Here is an 11,034-nt window from a genome sequence, read left to right on the forward strand (position 1 = left end):
TTCTATAACTTTATACAAGGTGGTCTGATTGTTGTTCGATTTAATATTTAAGTAAGGGCAATAATAGTAGTTCAACTAATTGTGTAACATAAGATTTTTTTTTGTAAAATTTCTATTTTATATGAAACCATAGAGGTTTTATATGAATATTGAAAATATTAGGGTTGTCATGTGACAATCAATGAATCTATAGGGGATTATGTGTATAATTTATCCTTTTAACTATATATAGAGAACTTTTTCTTAAAAGTATTGAACTAATAGATAGAGATTCAATTTGGGTCCACTTTACTCAAATTACAATTATCCTCCACGATGACGTTGTTTGATAGTTGTTAGCATCCTGAAATTTGCATTCCCGTCAAAATCCATTATTTTTTTTTTTGTCAAAAGGTAAAAATCTATTACTGACGTATTGAATTTTGGTTAGAGACCATTCAGCTGATGGTTCACGTCCAGGCGAGTTGGTTGTCTGCCAAGGTCAAGTTTTCCCAGGCCATAAGTTTTCCTGGCTTATACAACTTTCATGGTCCCTCAAACAATACTTAATTTGGCTCCTAATCTACCAATCTAGTTTGTAGGTTGTTAGCCTTTTACTCTTTTGATGCCTTCCTTTGAAATGATCTCCAGAAATTTGTTGTTCCACTTCAAATATTACATGCTTTGTTTGCTTAGCTTCCATACCATTGAATATTGTTGTTCCACTTCCAACGACACAAACCCCTGGAACTATCTTGACTCTTACTGTGGAAATATTACATACAATCCTAACAGTCCTTCCGGCAGCATTTACAGAGCCAATCTGAATTTCTTGCTTGACACTCTGTCTTCGCATGCATCTTGGACAGACAACAATGGCTTCTATAATTTCAGTACTGGCGATGACCCTTCAAACAAGGTCTATGGCCTCTTTCTCTGTCGAGGTGATGTCAACACTGATGTTTGCAAAGAATGCGTCGCAGATGCCCGCACACGACTACTTCATGAGTGCCCGAATCAAACAGCTGCTATTGTTTGGTATGACGAGTGCTTGGTACGTTTTTCTGACCAGACGATCTTCTCCAAGGCTGATTTGGGAGAGAATTTGACTAGGCGCAATCCAGTCGATGTCCCTGGACCTGACTGGGACAAATTCATAATGGTATTGATCAATTTGTTGCATAACGCTGCGGATGAGGCTGCATATCATGCCATGGGCAAAAAGTTTGCTGTCGAAGAAGGCAATTATTCCACTGATCAAAAGAGATTGTATACCCTTACGCAGTGCACACCAGATCTATCCCCTGATGACTGTAACAGGTGCCTCACAGAGGCTATAAGAGATGTACCCGCGTGCTGTTCCAAGAAGCAGGGAGGGAGAGTAATTTATCCAAGCTGTAACCTGAGGTATGAGGTCTCCAGCTTCTATGATACTGTATCCTCTGCATCGCCAAACTCTCCTGGCGGTCCTCCTCCTAAATCCACTGAAGGTAAGTTCTGCAGCCTTGCTATGGCCGTCTCTTCTTGGAATTGGTGTTGAATACAATCTTAATTCTTACAATTTCTTGTTTGTAGTACTAAATTCACATGCCTTCATTTTAAATTCATACCTTTATTATTGGAATTAATATTATTGAAGTTAGTAGAATATGTAAATATAGGATGAGGGGTGTGAATTCACTTTCAAACGAAAATATGTACCTATAGAAGACCACCACGTAACTTATTGAATTTTCTAAGTCAAATTTTAGTTGAATACGCAACAGTAAGATTTCAGCATTAGCAGATCACATGCAAATTTGGATCCATCATTTGTCATTTATGGACAGTAAATTTAGTCTTTTTGCAAGCATTAGGACTGTAATAACTATTGAATATATGTTCAACTGTTGAAGTAGTATTGTTATGGTCATTGCGGAATCCCTTTAACCGTGATGGCCTGACGTCCGAAAATGGGTTGGGCACTTTTGCATTACGTTTTTATTTAGTTATCTATCCATTTATCTATGATATGGTTTTTAAAACTCATATACTTATGTTATAATTTTATTTTGATTGCTTGATCAGCATACATGAATATAAAGTGCATTTGAGAAAGTTTTTGCATTCAATTTGCTAGAAACATTTATATAGTGTAAAAGGGTTTAAGTTCATGGAAAATTTTCCAATGATTAATCAAATGGAAAAAGTTTGGTATTTTTAATTTAACTTTTGAGTTTAACTAAAATAGTACATGAGTTATATTATGAATGCTATTGATAGCAAAATTGATGTAAAAAAATGAAATTACTATGGCATAATGCAAAGAAGAATCCATTTTAGTTTTTCCACTTTAGGACAAAGACATTGAAGAAGATCGATGATGTATTGTATGCATGTAAAAGATTTTCCGTTATAGTGCAATATATTTGTTTGCTAGTTTGAAATATGATATTAAATAATTAAATTAATGTTACTTCTTTGTGGTTTAATGTTTTGCCTCTTAACCCCTTGTGGTTTCAAAATCGCAATTTTACCTTAGTTGTGCTTTGGCAACGTGAAGCCATTTGATCTTTCTTTGTTTTGTGACAAAACTAGCTGTCAAAATTTTGAATACAATTATTAAGAACTAAAGTAAGATGAATTTCATATTTTAAGAAATAAAGTGCTTAACTTTGAAATTTAATGATTAAAGTGGTAGTATGTCTATAGTTCAAGAGCCCAAAGTAGAAAATAGCTGAGAAAAAAATATACAAGACAAATATTAGCATTGAAATCAACCAATACCATATTTACCCTCTTTGAAGTTAATTTAGCCTAAAAAGGAAAAATCAGTGATCCACTTTCAAAGAAAGTTCAAGGGGCCAGGATAATAGGATAATTTCACATGCACAAGAGATCATGAGGTATAACACTATATGCTTAGTGGCTAAGGTTGAGACCTTAGGATTTAGAGATCTTAAATTCAAATTTCCTTTCTCCTCCACTTTTAAATCCTATCATTGTTTTCTTGCCAAATAAATTTTTTTTACATTTGTTTCACAATGGAATTTTTGTTTTACTTTTTATTTCATCCCCTATAGTTATTGAACCTGGCGTGACCCTAGTAGTTGAAACAATCAGCCCAATGAAATAGGCTATAAATGAGTTGAGTAGAGTCGACTTTGGTTTAATCGATTCAAACTTGACTTAGTTTTATCAAGCTCAAACTCGAGCTTGAACTCAACAAGCTCTCAATGTAACAACTTGAGCTCGAACTTGACTCAAATTTGAATCGAGTTTGAATTCAAACTCGAATTTAAAAAAATTATTTTATTTTTTAAAAAGGAAATAAAATAATAATTTTCTTAACAAATAATAAAATATTAGGAATATAAACGTAATTTTACTATTAAAATAAAAAATAATATATATATATAATTAAGTCGGCTTATGAACTAATGAGTTGAATATCTTTGAACTCGAATTTAAATTCGAGTTTGACTTGATCAGGTTGAGCTCGACTCGAGTTCGATGTTGATCGAGCTCGACTCGAGCTTTGGATTGAATTGCTCGTAGGTGATTCGATTCGTTTAATCCTACCAATAACTCGACCATCCGGCCGAAAGGATTTCTAGTTTGATTGGAGAATGAATTGGTCCGATCAAACCTATTTGACATGGTGGTTCAATTGGAGCCTGTCCGGTTTTCCACTTGACTGGGTTCTTTTTTCTAATACAATTGTGGATCATTGTTTTTGAAATAAAGTGTAATATACTTTTGACTAGATTTGTATGTTGGATTTTCATTTAAATGTGTATAAAATTTTACTACTTGCTTAGTTTTTACTTGATAATTAAATGTTTTATTACATAAACTTGTTTACTTTTTTGTTATACAATTAATTCTTTTAACTTTCAAACTTACAATATTTGAGTTGTTAGAAATTATTTTATTTTTGAAAGATAAAATAATAAAAATAATGCTATATCTTTGAAAATAAGTGATACAATTTTGTTCTATATTTGAATGTGTTATTTAATTATATGCAAGTACAGTAAAATGAAATTGAATCTTCTATTAATATTTGTATGTTCATAATATATCTTTCAAAGTATAACAATTAGTATTTAAAAGTACTTTATTACTATTTTATAATTGTAAATATTAATTTAGTACCCACTACTTCAACTAATGACTGATTGGTTAAACTAGTCACCTGTTGCCCTGGTCCCTCTGTTGGATTTCTTGTCCAATCGAGTTTAATAACTATGCATATTGCCATGTATTCTTCATGTAGGGTCATAAAAAATCAAAATGGAATAACTAAAAACAAATACATGACAAAAGAACAAAAAACACCGCAGAGGAAACACATCGTTGGGTGATTTCCCACCTCAGATCCATGGTCTTCTGAAAGAGAAGGAAACTTATGCTATCCAATTTCACAGGCCACAGATGCGTGGTGCGAAATCATCCAGCAAATAAGAAATAAGGATTTGCACTTCTACACAAGGCTACAAGTGCATAGGGTAAAGATTTTTTTGGTGATTTGTCCAAACACAGTTAAGCTATTGGATTTTACTATTGGATCAAACTTTACATTTTTTATTGTAATTATATTTTGACCCATTTCGCACCGTCAAAGTGTTTTGTACAAATTGAATGACAAAAAATTCATAAATGAGAATGAATTTTAAGTATGTTGTTCTACTTGTGGAAGTAAAATTATTGACATAAATAGACTGTTATGAAAAATTTAGGCACATAAATGGTGAGAAAGTAATAGAGAGGATCTCAACTCTAGCTTTTTGTCTATGTAAGGCTGTCTCAGAGTGACTCTGCCTCGAAGTTTAATAAACTTGATCTCCTATGATCAGCTGACTTTCGAAGCTAAATTAAACTAACTTTCATCCAGGCAAAGGGCGAAGCCCCCCGCGAGCAGCTTTTTCAATTGCTGTCCCATTAATTGGGGTTGCTGTTGTGCTATTTGTCATGGCTTTAGTTTTCCTGAAAAGAAGATTGCGGAAGAGTCGTGTTGCAATGGCACCGGAAACAAGTGGTAAAGTTTATTGATTGCAATTACAGGAAACCTCAGAGGTTTTTGAACTAATAAATTGAGTGAAGTTGCTTATCCCTGGTGTAGATGGAGTTGCTGAGATCTTAACAGCCGAATCCTTACAGTATAGCTTAACTGAAATTCAAATTGCCACAAATAACTTCTCTGTGGATAACAAAATTGGCGAAGGTGGATTTGGTCGTGTATACAAGGTCTTTGCATGAGATATTTTGCTTTTGTGAATTTGAATATCTACACATTTAATATTTCAATTAAATTCTAGTATGCATGTTTAATCAGGGTGTACTTGGTAATGGACAAGAAGTAGCTGTTAAAAGGCTGTCAAGGAGCTCAGTGCAAGGTGCAGAAGAATTTAAAAATGAAATTGTAGTAGTTGCAAAGCTTCAACACAGAAATCTAGTTCGGCTATTGGGATTTTGCCTGGAAGGAGAAGAAAAGATACTCATCTATGAATTTGTTGCCAACAAAAGCCTTGACTACTTTCTCTTTGGTGGGTTCAATCTAGACATACTTATAGTAATTTTTTGTTGCCATCTATGGTGGGTTCTATTTATGGCTCTAGACAAATGTTTAATTCTAGTTTAGACCCTTAAACCACAGACGCACTCAAACTTTAGTTTTTAAACTTTAATTTTGGATATTTCACCTCCTAAAGCATGACATTTGTCACACATCATTACAATCACTCACTCAATTGTCAAAGTGGGATGATTTCATTAATAATTATACTGAAGTGGGACAATTTAAAACCTTTAGGGTGAAGTGTCTGTGGAGTGCATTTATATTTTAAAAGCTACAAATGTAATTTACCTATTTGATTATGCTCTATGGAGTTATTGTTTAAATTTGTGTAGATCCAGAAAATAAACGATCATTGAACTGGTCAAGACGTTACAATATCATAGGAGGTATAGCAAAAGGACTTCTTTATCTGCATGAGGATTCTCGTCTAAGAATTGTTCATCGCGATCTCAAAGTAAGTAATATATTATTGGATGAAAATATGAGTCCAAAGATAGCAGATTTTGGCATGGCAAAGATTTGTGGAGTTGATCAATATGAAGGAAACACAAATAGAATTGCAGGGACAGTGTAAGTTTTGCTCCCATACTATCTTTTCTCACATAATATCACTTTGAATCTTTCATGGAAAATTATGTACACCTCCATTTGATTGCATCATTCGGATTATCTTTGTGCTGATTATAACAATCGTTGTGGCTTGTAGTGGTTATATGGCTCCTGAATACACAAGGTGGGGTCAGTTCTCACTAAAGTCAGACGTGTTTAGTTTTGGGGTTGTAATTTTGGAAATTGTCACGGGCAAGAAGAGCAGTGACTTCCATCAATCTAGAGATTCCGAAGACCTTCTAAGCTATGTAAGTACAAATTGCAAAACCTTTGCTATAGTTGTTACCTTTTTTTTTTTTGGCTTTTGCAGAACTGGGGAGGAGGATTTGATATTGGCACTCCTAATTTTCAACCTTTTATCTTTTCTTTTTTTTTCATTATTAAATTCACCTAAACTTGCAATACCATTTTTTGTGTGAACCAGACCAAAATGGCACGATAATTTATGAACTACCTGCCCTAAATAAATACGTACTTCTGTTTATGTGCTTCTTATGGAAATTTTTAGATGTCGGATGCAAGACTTGTCATAATTGCTATTCTTTCTCTCGTTTTGTACGTTGTCACACACTCAAAGTAGAGTACTTGTAAATTTTAGTAAAGACCATTGTACTTCTTTCTCAGGTTATACTTAACTACAATGATGGGAAAAAAGGTTGCGATTCGAAATCTTTTATGAATAAATCTCATATATCACACAGTGTATATACTATCACCGTTAGATTCATAACATGTATGCAAAAGTTAAATTTAAAATTCAAATTTTGCATAATTGTTGTTCATCCAACACTGACAACAGTGTATACACTGTCACAATTGCCTATTGTGAATATTGACGTTACCTGTATATCTATTTAAGCTAATTGAAATTTTTAAGTCTGAACTCCTTATACGTGGGATTATTTCGAAAAGGCTTGGAACCATTGGAGACGCGGCCAAACTTTAGCTCTTTTGGATTCAAGCGTTGGAGATTCTTATGCCAGAAATGAAGTCATTCAATGCATCCAAGTTGGCTTACTATGTGTTGAAGAAGATGCCAGTAAAAGACCCAAAATGGCTTCCGTGGTCAGCATGCTCAATCCTGGTTCTGTTTCCCTACCAACTCCACATCGTCCGGCGGTTTTCCGGAGCAATGGATCGGAGAGCAGGGTAGACGAGCTGAAAGTTGATCAACCCAACACTCAAAGAATTTCAGCTCCAAGCTCTGTCAATGATGCATCAATTACTGAACCATATCCCAGATGAAGGAAGAAATAGGCCAATTCTGGAAGAAAATATCAAGTTCATCATCAGCATTATGTTGTAGATTTTGAAGCATGATTCATTTACCAGGAAGGTATCTAAATTTGCCCACTATTGTTGGAAATTAGGGGATCGTTTCAATGTTTGCTTCTTCACACTAATTGACTTCTTCCACCTTAGGGGTATAAGGATGTGCTTGAAAGAAAATGCAAGTTGTTGTCGCTCTTTAGATATTTTTTAAAAATAGAAGAGCAATTTTATTTATGAACATTATTCCCCAGCTGATCGAACAAACAATGTGTCTTGAACTTTTATCATTTGTACATAGCAAAGTTGGCTTCCAAACTGAATCTATCAATTATATCTTTGTACCAACGAATTATGAAGGATAGCCCGGGTTTACAATGTATACGTTTGGTAACAAAACCAATATAAAGGCTGTCTTGGTTCACAATTCTTGACTCTTACTATGGAAATATTACATACAATTCCGGCAGCACTTACAGAACCAATCTGAATTTCTTGCTTGACACTCTGTCTTCGCATGCATCTCGGACAGACAATAATGGCTTCTATAATTTCAGTACTGGCGATGACGCTTCAAACAAGGTCTATGGCGTCTTTCTCTGTCGAGGTGATGTCAACACTGATGTTTGCAAAGAATGCGTAGCAGATGCCCACATACGACTACTTGATGAGTGCCCGAATCAAACAGCTGCTATTGTTTGGTATGACGAGTGCTTGTTACGTTTTTCTGACCAGACGATCTTCTCCAAGGCTGATTTGGGAGAGAATTTGACTAGGTGCAATCCAATTAATGTCCCTGGACCTGACTGGGACAAATTCAAAATGGTATTGAAAAATTTGTTGCACAACGCTGCGGATGAGGCTGCAAATCATACCTTGGGCAAAAAGTTTGCTGTCCAAGAAGGCAATTATTCCACTGATCAAAAGAGATTGTATACCCTTACGCAGTGCACACCAGATCTATCCCCTTATGACTGCAAAAGGTGCCTCACAGAGGCTATAGTGGTTGTACCCGCTTGCTGTTCCAAGAAGCAGGGAGGGAGAGTAATCTATCCAAGCTGTAATCTGAGGTATGAGGTCTCCGTCTTCTATGATACTGTATCCTCTGCATCGCCAAACTCTCCTGGCGGTCCTCCTCCTAATTCCACTGAAGGTAAGTTCTGCAGCCTTGCTATGGCCGTTTCTTCTTGGAATTGGTGTTGAATACAATCTTAATTCTTACAATTTCTTGTTTGTAGTATACTAAATTCACATGCCTTCATTTTAAATTCATACCTTTATTATTGGAATTAACATTATTGAAGTTAGTAGAATATGTAAATATAGGATGAGGGGTGTGAATTCACTTTCAAACGAAAATATGTACCTATAGGAGACCACCACGTAACTTATTGAATTTTCTAAGTCAAATTTTAGTTGAATACGCAACAGTAAGATTTCAGCATTAGCACATCTTACTGATCACATGCATCATCATTTGTCATTTATGGAAGATTTTAAGTGGAGTCATACTTCTTAGGACAGTAAATTTAGTCTTTTTGCAAGCATTAGGATTGTAATAACTACTGAATATATGTTGAAGTAGAATTGTTTGCTAGTTTGAAATCTGATATTAAATAAGTAAATTAATGGTACTTCTCTGTGGTTTAATGTTTTGCCTCTTAACCTCTTGTGGTTTCAAAATCGCAATTTTACCTTAGTTGTGCTTTGGTAACGTGAAGCCATTTGATCTTTCTTCGTTTTGTGACAAAACTAGCTGTCAAAATTTTGAATACAATTATTAAGAACTAAAGTAGGATGAATTTCATATTTTAAGAAATAAAGTGCTCTACTTTGAAATTTAATGATTAAAGGGGCAGTATGTCTTTAGTTCAAGAGCCCAAAGTAGAAAACAGCTGAGAAAAAAATATACAAGACAAATATTAGCATTGAAATCAACCAATACCATATTTACCCTCTTTGAAGTTAATTTAGCCTAAAAAGGAAAAATCAGTGATCCACTTCCCAAGAAAGTTCAAGGGGCCAAGATAATAGGATAATTTCACATAGACATGGAGATCATGAGGTAACGCACTATATGCTTAGTGGCTAAGGTTGAGACCTTAGAATTTAGAGATCTTAGATTCAAATTCCCTTTCTCCTCCACTTTTGAATCCTATCATTGTTTTCTTGCCAAATAAATTTTTTTTACATTTGTTTCACAATGGATTTTCTGTTTTACTTATTATTTCATCCCCTATAGTTATTGAATCTGACGTGACCCTAGCAGTTGAAACAATCAGCCCAATGAAATCGGCTACAAATGAGTTGAGTCAAGTCAACTTTCGTTTAATCGATCCAAACTTGACTTAGTTTTATCAAACTCAAACTTGAGCTCGAACTCGATGATCTCCCAATGTAACAACTCGAGCTCGAGTTTGACTCAAATTCGAATCGAAATTGAATTCAACCTTGAGCTTAAAAAAAATATTTATTTTATTTTTTAAAAGGGAATAAAATAATAATTTTCTTAACAAATAATAAACTATTAGGAATATATGTGTAATTTTATTATTAAAATAAAAAATAAAATATTTATATATAATTAAGTCGGCTTATGAATTAATGAGTTGAATATCTTTGAACTCGAGTTCGAATTCGAGTTCGACTTGATCAGATTGAGCCCGACTCGAGTTCGATCTTGATCGAGCTCGAGTTGTCGTGAGCAGCACATCGAGCTCGAGCTGAGCTTTGGATTGAATTGCTTGTAAGCGGTTCGATTAATTTGCAACCCTACCAATAACTCGACCATCCGGCCGAAAGGATTTCCAATTTGATTGGAGAATGAATTAGTCCGATCAAACCTGTTTGACATGGTGGTTCAATCGGAGCCCCTCTAGTTTTCCAGTTGACTGGGTTCTTTTTTCTAATACAAGTGTGGATCATTGTTTTTGAAATAAAGTGTACTATACTTTTGACTAGATTTGTATGTTGGATTTTCATTTAAATGTGTATAAAATTTTACTACTTTCTTAGTTTTTACTTGATAATTAAATGTTTTATCACATAAACTTGTTTACTTTTTTGTTATACAATTAATTATTTTAACTTTCAAACTTACAATATTTGAGTTGTTAAAAATTATTTTATTTTTGAAAGATAAAATAATAAAAATTATGCTATATCTTTGAAAATAAGTGATACAATTTTGTTCTATATTTGAATGTGTTATTTAATTATGTGCAAGTACAGTAAAATGAAATTGAATCTTCTATTAATATTTGTATGTTCATTATATATCTTTCAAAGTATAATAATTTGTATTTAAAAGCACTTTATTTCTATTTTATATTTGTAAATATTAATTTAGTACCCACTAGTTCAACCAATGACTGATTGGTTAAACTAGTCACCCATTGCCTTGGTCCCTTTGTTGGATTTCTTGTCCGATCGAATTTAATAACTATGCATATTGCCATGTATTCTTCATATAAGGACTTGCAACAATAAGAAATAAGGACTTGCACTTCTACACAAGGCTGCAAGTGCATAGGCTAAAGAATTTTTGGTGATTTGTCTCTCTTCTTAATTTTCGTAATTAATTTTCTTCGACCTTTTTTCTTCTATAGCAATTCTTT

General features: G+C 33.9%; 2 protein-coding genes across 2 annotated transcripts; both read left to right on the top strand.

Moving 5' to 3' along the window:
- The first annotated feature begins 549 nt into the window (after positions 1 to 549).
- Positions 550 to 7,614, top strand: LOC113687329 (cysteine-rich receptor-like protein kinase 25). Its single transcript, XM_027204960.2, has 6 exons — positions 550 to 1,495; positions 5,098 to 5,208; positions 5,297 to 5,507; positions 5,872 to 6,109; positions 6,246 to 6,396; positions 7,061 to 7,614. Exons 1-6 carry the CDS (start codon positions 605 to 607, stop codon positions 7,391 to 7,393), a joined length of 1,935 nt encoding a protein of 644 aa, XP_027060761.2. The 5' UTR covers positions 550 to 604; the 3' UTR covers positions 7,394 to 7,614.
- A 157-nt stretch (positions 7,615 to 7,771) lies between these two features.
- On the top strand, positions 7,772 to 8,481 carry LOC140007015 (cysteine-rich repeat secretory protein 1-like). Its single transcript, XM_072049696.1, has 3 exons — positions 7,772 to 7,796; positions 7,950 to 8,242; positions 8,401 to 8,481. Exons 1-3 carry the CDS (start codon positions 7,772 to 7,774, stop codon positions 8,479 to 8,481), a joined length of 399 nt encoding a protein of 132 aa, XP_071905797.1.
- Positions 8,482 to 11,034: the final 2,553 nt, after the last annotated feature.

This window comes from Coffea arabica, chromosome 5e (genome assembly GCF_036785885.1).
Source record: "Coffea arabica cultivar ET-39 chromosome 5e, Coffea Arabica ET-39 HiFi, whole genome shotgun sequence".
NCBI lineage: Eukaryota > Viridiplantae > Streptophyta > Magnoliopsida > Gentianales > Rubiaceae > Coffea > Coffea arabica.

Bases quoted from the DNA above. Each gene is read 5' to 3' on its own strand.
- LOC113687329 (XM_027204960.2), top strand. From the start codon at position 605: ATGCCTTCCTTTGAAATGATCTCCAGAAATTTGTTGTTCCACTTCAAA. The intron at 5,508-5,871 runs GTGGGTTCAATC...AAATTTGTGTAG, and splicing joins CCTTGACTACTTTCTCTTTG to ATCCAGAAAATAAACGATCA. The intron at 6,397-7,060 runs GTAAGTACAAAT...TATTTCGAAAAG, and splicing joins CCGAAGACCTTCTAAGCTAT to GCTTGGAACCATTGGAGACG.
- LOC140007015 (XM_072049696.1), top strand. From the start codon at position 7,772: ATGAAGGATAGCCCGGGTTTACAAT. The intron at 7,797-7,949 runs GTATACGTTTGG...CATCTCGGACAG, and splicing joins GGATAGCCCGGGTTTACAAT to ACAATAATGGCTTCTATAAT. The intron at 8,243-8,400 runs GTATTGAAAAAT...TGACTGCAAAAG, and splicing joins ACTGGGACAAATTCAAAATG to GTGCCTCACAGAGGCTATAG.